Consider the following 21,293-nt stretch of genomic DNA (forward strand, 5'->3'; position numbering starts at 1 on the left):
CAGTGACCCTTTGCGGTAGCCTAGCTGAACAGTTTTCCCTCCTGGGTCCATCTTATAATTTTTACCTTCCTGAGTTTGGTCATGCATATACCATTCTCCTGGCTTGGGATGACCTCTTGCAACTTGTGTAGGTTAAGTGCTACACACTCCACCCAGAAATGTTCCTACTTCTCTCATGTCCTGAAGTGATTTACATGGCCCAAGACTGTGGAACGAGGAGAACCTGCCTTGTGTGTTCATTATGTTGGCATTGTATCTAATGTAGAGACTGGGTTCTCAGTTAATGCATGGGGAGAAACAGAGTTAAATTTTTCTTTATCATTATTATTATTTGAGAGATAGACATGGAGGGGCATGCAGAGAGAGAGAGAGAGAGAACATGCTTCCCCATCCACTGGTTAACTCTCCAAATTCCTGAAAAGACTGGGTCTTGGCGGTCTTGGCTTAGAGTAAAACCAGGAGCTGAAAACTCAATCCAGGTCTCCTACTTGGGTGACTAGGACCCAATTTTATGAGCCATCCCTACTGCCTCTCAGAGACTGCATTAGCAGGAAGCTGGAGTCAGAAGCCAGAGCTGGCCCAGCACTCTGATGTGGAATGCAGGTATCTTAACCAGTGTCTTAACTGCTAGACCAAATGCCCACCCCAGTAGTCAAAAAATCTTTTAAGTCTTCTGCAGCCTGTTAACTGTATGCAGCTTTCTCTATTAATTTATAAGTATGCATAGGAACTTCAAAAAGTTTGTGGAAAATATAATTAAAGATAATTTTATTCTGGTGCAAAAATATTTGGAAATTCACCCATGTGAAGGCTCTTCAAAAAGTTTGTGGAAATGTGCATTACAAAAAAAGTGTAATTTTAAAAAGTTTTGTACCCAAATCAAGTTTAATTACATAATTCTACAAATTCTTTGAAGTATCTGCATATGCCTTGTATATCATGGGTACATAAACATACTATTACAGATGATTTTTTAGAACTGTTCTATGATAAGAGCCATTAGCTATGTTATTGGCAAACCTATATTCCCTTAAGTTAAATATACATTTGATAGAACTCTCCTGAATCCAATAATGTATCATCCCCACAGTTTTGAAGGTAAGGTCTTTGTCTTACATATGTTTTTTTTTTTTGTTTGTTTTTTTTTTTTTTTTTTTTGACAGGCAGAGTTAGACAGTGAGAGAGAGAGAGAGAGAGACAGAGAGAAAGGTCTTCCTTTTTCCGTTGGTTCACCCCCACAATGGCCACTGCAGCTGGTGCGTTGCAGCTGGCGCGCTGCGCTGATCCGAAGCCAGGAGCCAGGTGCCTCATCCTGGTCTCCCATGTGGGTGCAGGGCCTGAGGACCTGGGCCATCCTCCACTGCACTCCTGGGCCACAGCAGAGAGCTGGCCTGGAAGAAGAGCAATCGGGACAGAATCCAGCGCCCCAACCAGGATTAGAACCTGGGGTGCCGGCACCGCAGGCAGAGGATTAGCCTAGTGAGCTGTGGCGCCGGCCCTGTCTTAAATATCTTCGAGAGAATCCTGCAGTTTTTGTTTCCTTGTTTGTTTTTAGTCAGGGTGAATGAGTAAGGTGTAGTAACATACACTCCATCAGTAATGGGGTTTACGGGACACGGGATTCTATTCTCCCAAGTAATAGTCCAAGGTAAGCGTTCCAGTTTGGTGGGCCAGTTCTCACCATCCTGTGGTTCTACCATTTTCTGGGGCCTTGTTTTCATTTCTGTGATTGAGCTAAGCCATGACCAAATTCAAGTCTACTCACAGAGGGGAATGAGAATGTATAAAGAAGCTTGCCTCTGTCTCAAGGGTGCCAAGACAGACCTGGCACCACCACTTCTTCCCACATTCCATAAGTGAGGAAATCACATCCCAACACCTGACTACAAATAGGGCTGGGGAAATAGGTCCATTCTCTATTTCTAGGGAATAAGAAGACAGTGAACTTTGGGGAGTATTCCTTGACACTCCCAATATCCAGTCCATAACAGGCTCCTAAATCTTCCCAAAGTCAGAAGGATATATGAAAACAAGTGATTGTTGATAAAAGCTTAAGCATTTGTACATTTATTTTTTTTTACTTGTGCATCTTGCTCTATGTGGTATTTTGATCCAAATTTAACAAGGCACATTGGTCTAGCAAGTAATTGGGGATTTGTGAATTATTTATACTGTGTTTAAAAGTTTTATCGCTACAGGGCTACAGAATTAAAATAAGTTGTCTTTTTATTTTTTAAGAAAAGAAGCAGCACTGTGACTTCCCTTTATTTTTTATGCCCCTACAACCATTGGCAAACATGCCCCATTCACCCTAGTGGCTGCCAGTGGCACTGGAAGAAATCAGCTGCTTTCTAGAAATTGCCTATGGAAAATCAGTCTCACCGCGGTGCTGCCCACCACGAGGCACTTGAGGATGTGGAAGGGGACTGCCTTGGGTTTGTCAGTCACTGGACAGGGTAGATGTCCTGCAGTGCCCAGGAGAGCCCTGCACGAGAGCTGTCCCATCCAACAGGCGTCACTCTCCCCTTTGTGGCAGTGCTAGCAGACTTTCCGTTTCCCCTCCCCTGCACTCTTAGCATCTTATCTAAGAAATACTTTGGTGCCTTTAAAGCGGTGCTCTGCTTTGTCTGTGTTGCCCATTGTTTTTTTTTTTTTTTTTTTTTTTTTTTTTTTCTTTTCAGAATGTAAGGCAGGACTCACCCCCATATTTGAAGCACAACTGAGCCTCGCCATGCCAGAATTAGTTTTCTGTCCACCTCTGGAGCCCGGCATCAAGGGGGGCTTCCACGACATCATCGAGGGTCTCCTCAGCAGCATTTTTGGGATCTCATCTCTGGTGCCGAGACTTTCCCCACACCACGGCTCTCCGCACTACCAGGTACTGGGTCTGCAACCCATCTTGCCCACTGGAGCTCCCTGCCTAGCGCTGGCGTAACCTTCCTGCCTGCTCTTGTCCCACCCCCACCCCAAGGTCGACCTGGAGGGCATGGCCGATTTGGTGAGCATGCGGAGCACCCTCATGGGGCGGGTGCAGAGCGTGACGACCCTCTGCTGCGGCTATCGGCACAGCTTCAGCCAGTACTCCTGCCTCTTCGTGGAGGACCGCAGAGAGACGCTGGGGCAGTTCCTGCTGTATGGGCACGTCCTCACGCCTGAGGAGCTGGAAGCCCACGCCGAGGAGGGCATCCCAGAGACTCCGCCCCTCCTCCCCCAGTTTAAAGCCCAAATCGACTCCTACGAAAAGCTCTATGAGGAGGTGTGTGGGCTGGAGCCGGTCAAGGTGATTGACGGCTGGATGAAGATTGACGTGCGGCCCTTTAAAGCGTCCCTGCTGAATGTGATTAAGAGGTGGAGCCTCACGTTCAAACAGCACCTCGTGGATCATGTCACTAACAGGTAATATGGTTGGCCCAGCAGCTCTGGCTGCCAGAACACCGTAGCTCCTGTTAGTTTGCTTGTTTATTATTTTAAATCTTCTTTGTGTTTTTCCCCATAGATTTCTTGGTTACATTAAAAATTACATCACCAGGCCCGAGGTTTTTGGACACCAGGGTGACTTAAGTCCCTCCCTTTTCCTCCACTCGCCTGGTGAGGACTCTTTGTTTTATTTTCCACTTGGTGCCCTGTGTGAGAGGGGCACCTGGGAAGTGGCAAATAACATTAGAGATCATCACAGCAGATCCAGTCTTCTTAAACCACTTTGACTGTGAAAGCTTTTTTTTTTTTTAAAGATTTATTTATTTATTTGAAAGGCAGAGAGTTACAGAGAGGCAGAGGGAGAGAGAGAGAGAAAAAAAGGCGGGAAGGGGGGGTTCTTCCATCTGCTGGTTCACTTCCCAAATGGCTGCAACAGCTGGAGCTGGGCCAATCCGAAGCCAGGAGCCAGGAGCTTCTTCTGGGTCTCCCACGACGGTGCAGGGACCCAAGGACTTGGGCCATCTTCTACTGCTTTCCCAGGCCATAGCAGAGAGCTGCATCGGAAGTGGAGCCGCTAGGACTTGGACCGGAGCCCATATGGGATGCTGGCAGTGCAGACAGAGGCATTACCCACTATGCCACAGTGCTGGCCCCAACTTTGAAAGCTCTTTAAGCCTGGGAAGCAGAAGGGGTTTAAAGGGCCCCTTAGATTTTATTTCTGACTCTCACTCCTAGTCTCCTGTTGTCCCGCTTTGCCTCCTGGAAATCACCACAGTTCCACACTCCAGAGTGCTTATTTGTGCCACACTAATCCGGGGACTGCCTGCTCCAGTATGGATCTAGATCACCCTGCCCAGCTTCAGGTTTCTCAACCAGAACATCATCCTCTGCATGAGTAACCCATTTGCCCCACATGGTGCCCTAGTCATTCACCTTGTCCCCAGAGCTCTGCCACACTCAGAATCTTGACTCCTTTGCCCCCATCTCCACTGGAATCTCAGGGAGGTGGGTGGGTAGCTACAGATCCTCTGTTCGGTGATTATACATTACATGACCCCTCGAGGAAACCAGGCTGACCTCTGCCCTAAGCAGAAAGCCAATCTTAGTGCTCTGGCTGCCCTGTTGTGTGATCTGGAACCATGAGCAGATGGGAAATGGCATGGTGGAGGAGTCACCTGTCTACCAATAAACTCCAGGGGCTTTGTAATGGCGATGCTGGCCACCCAGGAAAGCATCGTGGGTGTGTTTCAAGTATGGCTTCCCGTGTGCTCGTTCAGAAGCAGCAGCCACTTTTCCACAGTCCTGAAGCCTTGTGCTTACTGGGGACCTCAGGGGCAAAAGGAAAAAGGGGTGGGGGGAGGCAGAACAGTGATGGATGACCCAAAATGAAGCACCACTGGAGGCACAGCTGTTCTGGGGTCCCTCTCTCCATTGGCAGGTCTGGTAATCCGAGAGCCTGGGGCATGCTTTAAAATGTAGGTTTTGTGATTAACTGGGTGTAGTGGGGCCTACAGATTCAGGGATAACTGCCGTCAAAAGATAGCTTGTTACTCATGGATCCCAACAAAAGGGGGCATGCCATGCCACACAGAGCCACATGGGAAACTGCCATCTTGGGAATTCATTGGGCCTGGGATGTGTGGTTTATTGTGGTAAGGAATCAGTGGGGCAGGGGGACACAGGCTGATGTTTGGTGGGTTTGAATGGTATCAGCAGGCTATGGGACATGGTGTTTAGAGTGTGGTCCCTTAGCCATCTGGCTCTGGGCAGATCGGGGCAGAAGGATGGTGACTTAGATTGTGAGAGCCACTTGCAGGGCAGTCATTGCCATCTCTAGGAACTGACGAGTCTTGAGAGGGGCAGTCCCTCCAGGGCTGGGAAGGTCCCACCTGGTTGGTGGAGGCCATGGTGAGAGCAGCTGCCATGGACATTTAGCAAGTAGGTCTTTGGAGACTCTCAGAGTGGCTTACATTGGATGGACACATGGTAGAGAGTCAGCAAGCCTGAGTTCTCGTCCATGAACCCCTCTACCCTCACCTCTGAAAGGAGATACCACTGGATTCCTCTATGGAACCTTCCAGCTTTGACCGTCAGTTGCTCCATAAATCAGCTCTTTGCTACACTTTAGGGGAAGTTTGAGTGTGCATTCTTGAGGATTAGATAAGACAGAAGTAACAAGAAAAATAAAAGCCTTTATTATTGAGCATCTACTACGCACCATGTAATTATGTGATCTCCACCTTTCCTTCATCAGTCAGGATTAATCCCACCTTGCCTTGCATTTCAGGTACTCCACTCTCTGTCAGAAATGAAGCCGGCTTTCCTCACTGATACTCCCATCCCCCTTCAGCTCTTACTGCTCTAATCTAACTAAACCACCCTTCTGACCAGTCTCACATGAAATTCATGAATGTACAGTTCAAATAGGCCTTCCACAGCTCACTTCCCAAGATGCGACCCAAGTCTTGGGCCTTCCTATCTTCTCCCTCCTTGAATCTCAGATATCCTCTCTGCTCTTAGAACCTTGCTTCCCATCTCACTGGGAAATTAGAAGCAATTATGAGAGAAATAGGAAGGTTGACCTTTCGGCAACCTACCTATCCAACCTGTGCCAGTGGATAAGCTGACACTGGATTTCTAAGCCCTGCCTCTTCCCTCTCTTCCTCTATTCAAGTTCTTAACTCCTTACAGATCCCTTTTCCTTATTGTTTTCCCCCCTGTACATTCACTGCAGCTTCTAAGCACAATTTATGATTTATACGTGGTTTCTTCACTTCCTTACCTCCCATTCTGTCTCTACAAAGTCTGATTACAACTTAGAGAAAAATATTTTTTTGACAGGCAGAGTTAGACAGTGAGAGAAAAAGACAGAGAGAAAGGTCTTCCTTCCGTTGGTTCACCCCTCAGATGGCCACTACGGCCGTTGTGCTGTGCCGATCTGAAGCCAGGAGCCAGATGCTTCTTCCTGGTCTGCCATGAGGGTGCAGGGCCAAAGGACTTGGGCCATCCTCCACTGCATTCCGGGGCCACAGCAGAGAGCTGCACTGGAAGAAGAGCAACCGGGACAGAACCGGCGCCCCAACCAGGACTAGAAACCGGGGTACCAGCACTGCAGGTGGAGGATTAGCCTAGTGAGCCACGGCGCCGGCCTAGAGAAAAATATTTTTAAAAATATATCCACTTGGGGCTGGCGCTGTGGCGTAGCAGGTCAAAGCCCTGGTCTGAGGTGCCGGCATCCATATGGGCGCTGGTTCAAGTCCCGGCTGCTTCACTTCCAATCCAGCTCTCTGCTGTGGCCTGGGAAAGCAGTAGAAGATGGCCCAAGTGCCTGGGCCCCTGCACACACGTGGGAGACCCGGAGGAAGGTCCTGGCTCCTGGCTCTTGGCTTCGGATCCGTGCAGCTCCGACCACTACGGCCATCTGGGGAGTGAACCAGCGAATGGAAGACCTCTCTCTCTGTCTCTACCTCTCTCTGTAACTCTGTCTTTCAAATAAAGAAAATAAACTTTAAAAAATACATCCACTTGCATTATTCAGCTAAGAAAAAGAATATTAGTTATATTTTTAAATTGCCCTTTTCACCCTTTTCTAATCAAATCCTTCTTCCTTCTTGCAAGATGTTACTTACCCTACATGGGATGCAATCCCTACTGTATTTAATGTGTGTGTGTGTGAATGTACCATATACTTATGTGCAGTTATGCTTTACTAAATGATGAGATTGCATCCTGAGAAATATGTCTTTAGGCAATTTCATCATTGTGTAAACATGTCAGAATGCACTTACACAAATCTAGATGGTATTGCCTCCTACACACCTGGAATATATTGCATAGCCACTATCCTCTAAGCAGTCTTTCATTGACCAAAATGATGCAATGTGATGTATGACTGTACATGTGTATGCATATGTACATATATGTACATTAAAACTTCATGAAAGTGAAGCAGTAATGTATAACATCTGTTTTTCTGTGTTCTGTTCCTTTCAGTGTCGTGCTTGAGGTTCATCCATGTTGAGAGAATAGCAGTTATTCCATTCATTTGCCACTGCTGTATTCCATTAGATGAACATATTACAACTCATCTGTCCTTTTTTTGTTGCTGAATCCCTGGGTTGTTTCTGATGGCTTTGCTAATATCAGCAGTGTTGCTGTGGGCACTCTTAGGTGGATGTTGTGATGTCCAAGGGCAAGCATTCCTTTAGGGTATACACTGAGAGTGGAATTGCTGGGTCCAAGAGCATGTGCATGTGCAATGCCAAGCCCTCTCAAGGTTTCTTAAATATGCTATAGACATTCCTTTGCCAGTTGGATTACAAATAATCTCCTGTTACGTGACCTGTCACTGTCTTTCATTTTTGGCATATGGTTGGCCCTCCACATCTGAAGATTCCCCATCTGTGGATTTAAAGTATACAGGAGAGCATGCATAGGTTAAATGCAAATAAAATGCCATTTTATATAAGGGGCTTACTCATCTGTGGATTTTGGTGTGTAGTTTTGGGTGGGAGTTGGGGGAGTGTCCTGGGACAGATCCCTCACAGATACTGCTAACTGTGTTTTCATGAGCAGTTTGCCATTCCACTGTAGCCAAATGTGTCCACATTTTCCCTTATGCTATCGTTTTGTCTTGTTAAATAATGTTTTGCCCTAAAAACCTAATAATGCTCTGGATGTTCTCTCCTAAAAGTTTTAGAATATTGTGTTTTACATTAAGTAACCCCATGACTATTGCCACATGTATATGATTATAACTGTGTAATAAATTTTGATATCTGCTAGTACAAGTCCCACACATTATTAATTTTTATTAAGAATATCTAGATAATTTTGGCCATTACTTTTTTTAAACTTTTATTTAATAAATATACATTTTGAAAGTACAACTTTTGGATTATAGTGTGTTTTCCCTCCATAATCACCCTCCCACCCGCAAACCATCCCATCTCCTACTCTCTCTCCCATCTCATTCTTCATTAAGATTCATTTTTAATTACCTTTATATACAGAAGATCAACTTAGTATATAATTTACTTAATATATACTAAGAAAAGATTTCAACAGTTTTTACCCACACAGACACACAAAGTATAAAGTTCTGTTTGAATACTAGTTTTACCATTAATTCACATAGTACAACACATTAAGGACGGAGATCCTACATGGGGAGTAAGTGCACAGTGATTCCTGTTGTTGATTTAACAATTGACACTCTTATTTATGACGTCGGTAATCACCTGAGGCTCTTGTCATGAGCTGCCAAGGCTATGGAAGCCTCTTGAATTCACAAACTCTGACCTTATTTAGACAAGGCCATAATCAAAGTGTAAGTTCTCTCCTCCCTTCAGAGAAAGGTACCTCCTTCTTTGAGGCCATTACTTTTTAATATAAATTTTGTTCATCAGTTTGTAGAAGAAAAAGGCTAAGGGGATTTTGATTATATTTGTACTGACTGTAGATTAGTTTGGAGAGAATTGTCATCTTTGTAGTATTGAGTATTCATGTTCAAGAATATATGTTGTCACATTCTTTTAATGTCTGTCAATGAAATTTTGTAATTGCTGCCTTTCAAATAATTTGCATATCTTTGTTAACATTTATTCATCAATTTTTTTGATTCCTAGTATAAATGATAAGAGAGTACTTTAGAAAAACTAAATTAAAAATAGATTTAGGGAACAGATGTTTAACAGAAAAGACACATGTATCCGACGTTGGAGACCTGGGTTTGATTCCCAGACACATGTATCCTGACTCAAGCTTCCTGCTAATGCAGATCACAGGAGGCATGCTATCCACATAGGAGTCATGGATTGCATTCTATCTCCTGGCTTCCAGCTTGGCCCCTGGCCCAGCCCCAGCAAGGGGCACATTTGAGGAGTAAGTCAGAAATGGGAGTTGCCTTTTTCTACCTCTGCCAAATAAAGCTCTGAAACTAGGAACTGGGACTCAAACACAGGCACCCTGCTATGAAGTCTGAGTGTCCCAACTGGCGTCTTAACTGCTAGGCCAAATGCTCAACCCTAAACTTATCTTTTAAAAGAATCTATTTATCTATTTGAGAGACATATTGGGACAGAGCGAAAGCTGTCATCTATTGGTTCGCTCCTCAAATGCTCACCACTGCTGGGGCTTGGCTAAAACCAAAGCTGGGATCCAGAACTCAATTCAGGTCTCCCACAGTTCAGGTAAGAACCCATTCACTTGAGCCATCACCTGCTTCCTTCAGGGTTTGCATTAGGAGGAAGCTGGAGTCAGGAGTCAGAGATGGGCATAAAACCCAAGTACTCCAATGTGAGATGTAGGCATCTTAACTAGAGACTTACCCACTGAGCTAAATGCCAATTCCTTGGTTTGATTTTTATATATTGATTTTGTAGCAAGCAACTCTGATAAATTAATATGCTAATTCTAATAATTTATCTGTATACTCTTTAGGGTTTATTGAGTATATAGCCATCATCTATAATAGTTTTATTTTTTCCTTCTCAGAATTTATGCATTTATTTCTATTTCTTATCCCACCTGCTAGAAGCTCCAGTATAATGTTGAATAGAAATAGTAATGAGAGACACCCTTGTCTTCTTCTTGAACTTAAAGTGAGTACATTCAACATTTCACTGCTGAATGTCATACTCATTCTGAGTTTTTTGTGGATCCTCTTTATCTGATTAAAGAAATTTCTTTTTACTTCTAATTTATTAAGAGTAACATAAATAGATGTAAAATTTTATCAAGTACTTTCTCTAAGTCCTTTAAGATAATTCTGTTTATCTCCTTAAAATGTTAAAGTGGTGAATATATTATCTGATTTCTAATTTTTAATCAACCTAGTGTTGCTGAAATAAATGCAACACAAGGTATTATCTTTTCCAATGTGTCCAGTGGTTGATTTTGTTTGCAGATTATTGTGTTTGGCATTGTTGCAGCTGTGTTTATGGTTGAGATTGGCCTTCAATTTTCACTTTTTTATACCGTCTGTCTGATTTTAGCTTTGTGGTTTTGTTAGCTTCATAAAACAAGTTGGGAAGTAATCCTTATTTATTCTCTGGAAGAGTTGATGTTATATTGGAATTCTCTGATCCTTGAAAGTTTGAATTAAATCTCCTGTTGAGCCACCTGGGCTTTGAGTTTTCTTTGTGAAAAAATTGTAACCTATCATTTCTTTTATGGTTATAGGAATATTAATGTTTTTCTGTTCCTTAGTAAGACACTTTTAGTAAGTCATGTTTTCTAAGAATTTATCAATCTTATGTAAATCTTCAAATTTTTAGCACTAGATATTTTTGTACATGTTTAATCCCTGTGAAGTCTATAGTATATCTACCTTTTTTCCTTATTCATTAATTTTTCCTTCCTGAATTCCTGTCTTGATCAGTCTTATCAGAGATTTACCAAGAACTGTTTTATAAACTCATTGATCCTATCTGTTATGCCTTGATTTTTATTTTAATTTATTCTTTTGGATTTAATAATTCCTTTTACTACTTTTCTTGGATTAACTTTCTGTTCTTCAGCAGACCTAAGATAGAGACTTTGCTTATTAATTTTGAGTCCTCTGTCATTTTGAATGCTAACCTTTAAAATTATCAATTCTGGCCGGCGCCACAGCTCACTAGGCTAATCCTCCGCCTGCAGTGCTGGCATCCTAGGTTCTAGTCCCAGTTGGGGCACAGAGTTCTAGTCCCGGCTGCTCCTCTTCCAGTCCAGCTCTCTGCTGTGGCCTGGGAAGGCAGTGGAGGATGGCCCAAGTCCTTGGGCCCCTGCACCCGCATGGGAGACCAGGAAGAAGCACCTGGCTCCTGGCTTCGGATCGGCGCAGCGTGCCGGCCGTAGCGGCCATTTGGGGGGGTGAACCAACGGAAAAAGGAAGACCTTTCTGTCTTTCTCTCTCTCACTGTCTAACTCTACCTGTCAAAAAATAAAAAAAAAAAAGTTTAAAACTTATAAATTCTAATTATAACTTTACCTATATCTTACAAGTTTTAGTATGTCATATTTTCATTGTAATATAGTTCTATATATTTAATACTCATTATAATGGTTTTAGATCTTTTTAAATCTCCAAACATGGGATTTGTCTAATTATACTTCTGTTATTAGTTTCTGACTTAGTGGCATTGTAGTCAGAGGAAGTTTATACATTATAGCACTTTGCTTCATAAAAGGGTAGTTTAGTCCATTTTTAGAAGTGTTCTGTCCACATTTGAAAAGAATGTGCATTCTATGACTGCGGGTGCAGTGTTCTGTGCATGCCTGTGTGATCACGCTTGTTAACGGTTCTGTTCAAACCTGTTTCCTCTCTGCCTTTTAAAACTCTGCTTATCAATTACTGAGATAACTGTGTTAAAATCACTGTACTTTGACGATGTATTGTCAATTTCTCCTTGTAATTCTGTCACTTTTTGTGTCATATTTTAAACATATTATAGAAGCATACACAGTTTGATTTTTTTTCTCATATCTTCCTGGAAAATTGAACCTTTCAACCAAACATTACAGATCATCTTTGTCAATAGCTGTGTTTCTTGCAGTCAAATCTGGTTTGTCCTATGTTAATACAGCTAAACAAAGTTTCCTTTGTGTGGTTTTTGTTTGGTGTATTTATCTTTATCCTTTGGCTTTAATCCTTGCTATGCTCTTGCATAAGGAGAGATTTTGTAATCAGTTGTAGAACTGAATTTTTTATCCACTTTAACAATATTTATTCTTTAACTGGAGGGTTTTGTTCATTAGCATTTCTTGTGCTGTATTTAGATTTAACTCTACCATTTTTATGTGCTTTCTACTTATTCTATTTCTAACCTTGCTATTCAGTTGAATTATTTTATGTTTTATTTTTTTCCTTTTCCTTATTCCATTTTCTCTCTATTGGTTTTGGTGCTGTACTATGTAGTTCTACTGTTTAAATAAGGGTCCTTAAAATAAATAAATTTATAAGGATTTTTACTCTTCTCACAACCAATATAAAGATGTTATATCATCAGATTATTTCCTATCATTCCTAGTAATTTAGATTATCCTATGTTATTTATTTAAGCCCCATAAATGATGCTTTGTCTCTCTATAAACCCAATGTTTATTTAAATTTACCAATATATTTATGAGTATCTTTGCTCATTGTATTTTTGTACATTATACACCTGCCACCTAGGTATATCCATTGGAAGTACATTTAAACAAGGTCTACTGATGGAACTTTCTCATTCTTTCTTTCTAATAAATGTATTTATTTTGCCTTATTCTTGAAAAAAATAGTTTTTTTGGAAGAAAAAGTTGCAGGAGAACAAATCAAATTTTCATGGAATATTGAAAACATTCTCCTGTGTTCCAGTGTCCTGGCTTGCATTTGTGTGGTAGAGCAGTCAGCCATCGATCTAATTGTTCCGTGGTTTTGTTTTGTTTTGTTTTGGCAGAAATCTGTCTTTGCCTGAAGCTAATTTTAATGTGTTTTTTTTTTTCCTTCCAGTAATCTGTAGTTTTGTACAAAAGTATCTATGTGATCATTTGTTAATATTCATTCAATCTGGGATTTGTTGGACTTTATTGAGTCTGACCACTTCTTTTTTTTTTTTTTTTTTTTTTTGTTAGAGACAGAGAGACAGAGAAACAGAGAGAAAGGTCTTCCTTCCGTTGGTTCACCCCCAAAATGGCCGCTACGGCCAATGTGCTGCGCTGATCCGAAGCCAGGAGCCAGGGGCTTCCTCCTGGTCTCCCATGTGGGTGCACTTGGGCCATTCTCCACTGCCCTCCTGGGCCATAGCAGAGAGCTGGGCTGGAAGAAGAGCAACCAGGACAGAATCTGGCGCCCCAACTGGGACTAGAACCCAGGGTGCTGGCGCCACAGGCAGAGGATTAGCCTAGTCAGCAGCGGCGCTGGCCGAGTCTGACCACTTCTTACACCCACTGTCCACCTCAAAGCTAAAACCTTCTGTCACCTGGGCCACCACAAGGGTTCCTTGCTGTCCTCCTGGTTTCCATTCTTGCCTCCCTAATATCTAATGTAATATAATAAAATAATAATAACTAATGTCATCATCCCTAGCAATACTGCCACCAGCTAAAATCTGTTCTCCTCCAGCTACAGATCTTTTTTAAAATGTAAATCCTATTTTGCCTTTCCTACCCAGAACTCTCACACATTAAATAACATCTGGATTTCTTACCACAGCTAATAAGCCTCTACATTCTCTGACCCTCATTAATTCTCTGATTCCTATCCACATGCTTCCTCCTATACCCCTTATGATTTTTTAAAAAAGATTTATTTTACTTATTTGAAAGGCAGAGAGAGGGAGAGAGAGAGAGGGAGAGAGAACTTGTCTTCCATCCACTGGTTCGCTGCCCAAATGACTGCAATGGCTGGAGCTTGCCCAGACTGAAACCAAGAGCTTGGAACTCCATCAGGGTCTCCCACATGAATGGCAGGGGCCATCTCCACTGCTTTTTCAGGTACATTAGCTAGGAGCTGTACAGGAAGTGGGGCAGCCAGGACTCCAATCAGTGCTCATATGGGATGCTGGCATTGCAAGCTGGGGCTTAACCCCCTGTGCCACAGTGCCAGCCCAACTCCTCATGCTTTTCCTCCCTGACTTCTCCCTTTTCTTTAAATACACACAACCTCATCTAACCCCAGTGCCTTTGTACATGTAGCTCCCCACTGGGAATGCTCTTCTCCCATTGCTTTCTGTGGCTTCGCTCCTTGACATCATTTACTTTTCTGCTTCACCTACACCGAAAGGCCTTCCCTGACCATTCAATAGAAGATACTGTCTTTATTTCCCCCTTATCTTTATTTTTTCCATTAACAACCACTACTGTGTGGAAACTACAAAATTCATTTCATTGATCTGTTTCAATTTATTTTCCCCACCAGAATGTTACCTCCATAAGGTTGAAGTCTGTTTCTTATTTACCATTGTTTTCTCAGGAATTTAAAACATGCAAAGGTTTATAATAGATGTTCAATAAGTATTTCTTGAATTAAAGAATGAATTTCATTCAACTCTCAATAACTAGTGGGAAATATTATATTTTTTAATCTTCTAGGTAAGGAGTCTTGGGCTCAGAGATGTTGAATGACTCAGCTCTGGTCTAGAAAGTGTCAAAATCAGGAGTAGCATTGACACAGTGGTTAAGGTGTCACTGGAGACCCACACATCTCGGAGTGCCCGGAATCAAGTCCTGGCTCCACTCTTTTTTCTAGTTTGTTGATAATGTAAACATTGGGAGGCAGCAGGTGATGACTCAAGTAATTGGGTCTCTGCCACGCACATGGGAGATCCCAACTGAGTTTCTGATTGCTGGCTTCAGCCTGGCCCATCCCAACTGTAGCAGGCATTTGGAGAGTGAACCAACAGATGAGAGTCCTCTATCTGTCCACCTGTTTGTCTGTCTCTCTGCCTTTCAAATGAATTAAATAAAATATAATAAGTGTCAAAATCAAATCCAGATGTATCTGACTTTAGTGACCATAGCAGTTTTTTTTTTACTTTTTATTTCTGTTTTGTTTTCTTTTAATAATTTCATATTAATTTCATACATAGATTTTAAATATTATAAAAATAATACAAAGAGTACTCCTTTACCTTTGGCATTTTGTGTGCCATAGCAAAATTAGCAAAACCAGAGTGTTAATATTTTATGTGGAACTAATAACAGACATACAGACCTATTCCAGTTTCATGAGTTGTCCCACTAACATCCTTTTTCTTGTTCAGGATCCTACATGACATTGAGATATCATGACTCCCAAAACTCCTCCATCATGGGATAGGCCTCAGTCTTGGTCTTCTATAACCTTGGCACTTGTGGAGAATGCCATATTCTCTTATTATTATTATTATTTTTTAATTTGAGAGGTACAGAGAGAGAGAGCCAGACAGTAAGCTCTCATCTACCAGTCTTCTCTCCAAATGCCTGGGAGTCAGGAACTCAATCCAGGTCTGCCGTATGAGTGGGACTACTTGAGCCACTGCCTGCCACCTCTCATGGTGTGCATTAGTAGGAAGCTGGAATCAGAAGAGGAGCTGGAACTCAAACCTAGGCACACACAAATGGGACACGAGCACTTTAAGCTGAATCACATGCCCAAGAAGGCCATATTCTTAACATTGGGGCTTAGCATATGCAGAGTGCATAGCAAGGCTGAGGAGCTATGTGAGAAAATAGCCATTATGGTTAGGGAAGAAATAAATATTGCTTTTGAGGTACGAAAGAGTTCCTCATATTCTCTTTGTGTTGATTAGCTTGGCCGACCTTGAAGAGTTCATAAAAAATAGTGAGAACGGCTTGCTCAAGAAAGTCGAAAAAGGAGATTTCCAAGGACTGGTTGAGATCATGGGCCATCTTGTGGCTCTGAAAGAACGACAGAGCAGCACTGATGAAATGTTTGAGCCCCTAAAGCAAACTATTGAATTGCTGAAGACCTATGAGCAAGAATTGCCAGGAACAGTGTTTAATCAGCTGGAGGTCAGTACATTTGTGCATTTCTTATAAAAGAAGTCAAAATTTTGGGATTTCAGAGTGGGATGAGATGGGCTGAAGTAAGTGAAGTAAACAGTGCTTGGTGGTGAGTCAAGGTCTGTGTTTTGACATATGTGTCATGTCTAGTACATTCTGCAAACTCAATATATATGTAATGCTGGAGATGTGTGAGAGAATCAGATTGGAAAGAGAATTTTTCCCAGAATCACAAATGAACCAAGTTTTCAACTCAGAGAAAGAAGGTCAGGTCTGAAGGATGTCAAGTTGGCCTAAGAGGAAATGTGGGGCATAAAAAGATGAGCTGCAATGTCCCTGGGCTAGAGGTTCAGAGTAAGGACAGTGTTGAATGAGAAGTAGGTGATAGTTGAGAGAATGGGCAACCAGGAAGGCAGGTCAAAGAGGAGTGGTGTTAGGAGAGGTTTAGTATACATGAAAGCACGTGGGATCTGCCCAGCTTCAGGACCACACGCAAAGAGGGAGCACCTTGTGGGGCTGACCATACTGAGGTTTCCTTTGCAGGAGTTGCCTGAGAAATGGAACAACATAAAAAAGATGGCCATTACCGTGAGGCAGCAAGTGGCCCCACTGCAGGCGAATGAAGTGGCCATCCTCCGCCAGAGATGCACAGCCTTTGACATTGAACAGCAGCAGTTCTGGGAGCGATTCCACCAAGAAGCCCCCTTCAGGTATGGACCGATGCACCTCTGCTGCCTGCCTTGCTGTAGACATGGCCATCTTTGCATCGCCATTGATACCTCTGTTAAGTTTGTATATGCTTTCAGCCAAGGAAGACCAGCTAACAACCTTCCCTTCCATGTAGACCCTTTGATTAGAACATGATTCCAGCGTGGGCAGAGTCCTACCACGACCTGTGTGAAATGCCTGTACAAACACTGCGAAACACCTTGCCTTAAAAAAAAAAATCAAGAAGCTTCTTGTATCTCCAAATTTGTAGGGGGATTGCATATGGTAAAAATCACTAGAATTTTACTAAACCTTAACATTCCGAATCATCACAGACTTCTTTCCTTTTGGTTTTATAAAATGGCTGAGAGAATTCTAGAATAATTTGGTAGGGCATTTTGGTAGCTGAAAGGAAGGATTTAGGTAAAGGCTTGCTTCAGGGAGTTTTTTTTCTTGACAATGGTCAGACATCTCTGTACTTGTTTGAATGGATCTCTACACAAACAAAGTAGAGTAGGATGGAAAGCATCACTCACAGGTGTTCCATCCCCTCTGCCCCCTGCACACACACACACACACACACACACACGGGTTTCTCTCTCAGAGCTTTCCTTCCTGGTGGACACATCAACCTGGGATTTGCTTCCCAAGTACTACTCAGCATCAGGAGCTCCAATCAGGAGAACATGCTGTTCTGAATGGTCCTCTGTCTACTAATGTGCCAACTGCATTGGGCACTGGGTCCTCTCCTCTTCTTCCATCTTTGACTGGTGTTCTGGTCCCCTGCATGGAATTTCTTGCTGGGTCTCTTCTTTGATCTTGTGTAGACAGACTTGTAAACTTCCAAACTGGAGAATGCCATATATAAGGAGAGAGGAACCTTTTAATTTTAAAGGTTACTTAACCAGCAGAAATATGGAAGCAACAAACCAGATTTTTAAAAATCACAATTTTATTGGGAAGGAACTATGAGAAGTCTCCAAAAAGTTCATGGAAAATGTGTATTATGAAAAAAACTATGCATGGTTTTTTTAAGATCTATGAATTATTTTTTTAAACTTTTTTTAAAGATTTATTTTATTTACTTGAAAGACAGAGTTACAGAGAGAGGCAGAGACAGAGAGAGAGGTCCTCCATCTGCTGGCCCACTCCCCAGATGGCTGCAACAGCTGGAGCTGTGCCAATCCAAAGCCAGGAGCCTCCTCTGGGTCTCCCTTGCGGGCTCAGGGGCCCAAGGACCCGGGCCATCCTCCACTGCCATCCCAGGCCATAGCAGAGAGTTGGATTAGAAGAGGAGCAGCCGGGACCAGAACCAACACCCACATGGGATGCCAGGGCTTCAGGCCAAGGTCCCAACCCGCTGTGCCACAGTGCCGGTCCCTAACTTTTTTTAAAAGATTTATTTATTTACTTGTAAGTCAGAGTTACAGAAAGAGAGAGAGAGAGAGAGAGAAACAGAAAGAGAGAGAGGTCTTTTATCGGCTGTTTCACTCCCCAATTGGCCGCAACGGCCAGAGCTGTGTTGATCTGAAGCCAGGAGCCAGGAGCTTCTTCTGGGTCTCCCATGGGATACAGGGGCCCAAGGACTTGGGCTATCTCCTACTTCTTTCCCAGGCCATAGCAGAGAGCTGGATCAGAAGTGGAGCAGCTGGAACTTGAACCGGTGCCCATTTGGGGTGCTGGCACTGCAGGTGGCAGCCACAGTGCCAGCTCCAAAGAGATCATTCTTGAAAGAGGTTAGCATTATGCCTGGAAGTATGTTTACCAACCCTCCTGGTTTTCCCCTGGCCATGCTGATTTTAGCACTGAAATTCTCATGTCCGTGAAGCTCCTCTGTTCCAAGCAAACTTGGCACACCATGAAGGTCTAATCTCTTTAAAATTTTTCATTAATTGAAAGATAGTAATTGTTCATATTTATGGGGCACAGTGTGATATTTTAGTCCAAATTTACCTTGCACAATGACTCACTCAGGAGGTTTAGGTTATCTGTCATCTCAAACAGCTGTCAGTCTTTTTGATGAGAAAATTCAAAATCCTCTTTTCTAGCCATTTGGAATTGTACAGTACAGTACTGTTGGCTGTACTCACTCACCCTTCTGGGTAATAGTACACCTGAGCTTCTTCCTCCTATCTGAGCTGTGACTTTGTGCCCTTTAGCCAATCTCTTCCCATCCCTTCCCTCTTCTCTACTTCTCAGTGGCCATTCTTATCATTCATTCTTCAACCACTTATTAAGCAGTCGCAACTTCCTAAGTATTATTCAGAGCCAGAGAGAACAAAGCAAGTATATTACGAGGCAGGGGAAGACAGTGTGTAAACTACTCATAAGGTAGATTACACAGGACATGCGATTCTAGAACAGAGTCCTGCTATTTTGGCTGCATGTTAGACTCACCTTAGGGAGCTTTAAAAAACTCCCGGTGTCCGGTCTGTTCTGCAGACTAACTGTCCTACACCCTCTGGAGGTGAGACCCATGCGTTTATAGAGCTCCCCAGATGATTTCAATGTGTAGCTAAGTTGGAGAACTGCCGCCCTAAAGAGAAGTAATTGCTTCCTTTTAAGCAATCCTGCCAGTGCATACAATTCCACATGAGTCTATATCCCTTCAGAATGATTGCCACAGGGGCCGGGCCCTTGTTCCAAAGAGGTATCTATTGCTCAAAACATGTGTGCGACTCCCTTGGAGACTATTCTTTCTCAGGCTGAGGCTTATTCTTTGGACTGCCCTTTGCATATACAATTGAATTTGTGAAACTGAACACCGATCATGCAGAACCAAAGCTGGTGAGGGAGGTGGCTTCTCAACCTTAGGTGCCACTATTCAGCGTTAGCAACAAACACGCCAAAAGCAGCAAAGCATACAAATGATGCTGATATCTTTTCCTCTTCTGTTTTGAAATTTTAATTTGCTTTATAATTTAATTTTCTTTAAATTTTGATGAACACATAATACTTGCACATCATTAATGGGCCACAATACAACATTTCCACACAGGCGAACGGTACCACCTGATCAAATCAGGCAATTAGCATAATTAGCATTTCCATTTCCTGGAACACGAATATCTTGGCATCAACTGTCTCTCAAGAAAATTTCAAAAGAAGATGCCTGAAAAAATATCTTCCCAAAGAGACCTCGGAGACTGCTTGAACGGAAAGAATGCTGGTGTGCTTTTGTGTATTAGAGACCTGGTGTGCTTCCATTGTTATACTGTGTGGATGCTGATCAGCTGTTGGGTTTCTTTCTCTCTTTTTTTTTTTTAACTTTAGTTTTATTTTTGTTTGATAGCTGCATTCGTTTTTCTTTCTTAGCACTTGTATCGCTGGCTGTGAGGATACTGCTACTCTTAGCTGGGTTTTCCGAACCCACATCTGCTGATTTGACATGCAGATGAATCTTCAGAAGAGAGTGCTTTCAAAAGAACTGCTCACAGCAGTGTGGGAAACCAAATGTTACTGCAATTTTGATGTATTTCTCTTCTTGTCAAGAAAACTGTCAGGACTAGAGCAGAATTGTAGATTTCTTGCAGAAGGGAATCTTAGCGGGTGTCAACCCATGTGTTTTGTTTTGTTGCTTAGTTTGGTGTATGTGCTTGTTTACAATTTCTAGGTGCTGTGTGTGACAAATGACTTTAATTCCAATTCCTTCCCTTTTAAATCATCTATGAATTTCTAAATTGCATACGCTGATACGCTCCTCTGCGAATGCAAGTTTCTGCTCCTGATTGTGTTACACAGGTTAAGCTCAGCTTCTAATATTGTTGTCTTTGAGTAGGAAAAAGAAAATGAATGTGTCTTTAGGGCCTTGCAGTTCAACAAGGACTGTGTGAAGTCTGGTTGCTCGAGTTGAAGTTCCTGCTTTATGCTCAGGCCAAATTTTACTTCCTCCTTTAGTTCTTGTTTCTTAATTGCTATATATTTATTTAAGCAGAGAGACAGAGAAATCTCCCATTGACTGGTTCACTCTCCAAAGGCCCACAATGGCCGAAGCTGGGTCAAGACCTGAGCCAGGAGCCAGGAACTCAATTCAGGCTTCACATGTGGGTGATATAACCTACTGCCTCCCAAAGTTGCATTGGCAGGAAACTGGAGTCAGGAGCTGAGGCCAGGAATTGAACTCAGGGATGCAAATATGGGATGTGTGTATTTTAACTGCTAGGCTAGCTAATCACATCCCTCTTTTGGTTCTTGATTCCAAATTATATCAGCATACTCCTAGGTATATGCTCACACTTCACAGTAATTGGCTATATCATCATACCCAGATTCAAAGAAATTTCCACATCTCCTAAAACTAGCAAATGTTTCTCCTCCTTGAGTGAAAAAAATGCTCCATGCTTCTGGCTGCCTTCTCTTCTTTGGTCTTTCTGCCCTTGAGCAGTCTTTCTGACCTTGAGGCATGGTACCAGAATATGCAATCTTCTTACCCACAAGACTGAGAGGTTGCTAGCATAACAATATCTATCCCCATGAGTTGCAGCCCAGTGGAGACCCTCGATATTCTCAAGCTGGTAACCAAGATTCTACAAATGGCTAGCAGCCCCTTCTTGAAGAACTTTCCCATCAGGTGCTGTCCTACATGACCGCTAGAGAAAACGAGGCTTCTGAAATAGCCCAGTGCAGGGTAAATGAGGACAGAAAGGCTTTGTCCTGCTTGCACACTGCCAGTTATCTCTTTAACACCTGGAGAAAAGAGAAAT

At 42.6% G+C, this 21,293-nt stretch overlaps 1 protein-coding gene across 4 annotated transcripts in view; it reads left to right on the top strand.

Annotated features, from left to right (window-relative positions):
* DNAH9 (dynein axonemal heavy chain 9) overlaps window positions 1-21,293 on the top strand; it is a 371,124-nt gene that overhangs the window by 63,659 nt on the left and 286,172 nt on the right. For all 4 annotated transcript variants that reach the window (XR_016223981.1, XM_070061398.2, XM_089317689.1 and 1 more), the window contains exons 16-19: window positions 2,682-2,878; window positions 2,972-3,396; window positions 15,669-15,891; window positions 16,426-16,592. Coding sequence is in view for 3 of the 4 variants with exons in the window: in XM_070061398.2 (XP_069917499.2) it covers window positions 2,682-2,878; window positions 2,972-3,396; window positions 15,669-15,891; window positions 16,426-16,592 (1,012 nt within the window). In the remaining variant the exon portion in view is untranslated. The remainder of the gene's footprint in view (window positions 1-2,681; window positions 2,879-2,971; window positions 3,397-15,668; window positions 15,892-16,425; window positions 16,593-21,293) is intronic.

Source organism: Oryctolagus cuniculus, chromosome 17, assembly GCF_051225735.1.
Source record: "Oryctolagus cuniculus isolate XC-2025 breed Fujian yellow rabbit chromosome 17, ASM5122573v1, whole genome shotgun sequence".
NCBI lineage: Eukaryota > Metazoa > Chordata > Mammalia > Lagomorpha > Leporidae > Oryctolagus > Oryctolagus cuniculus.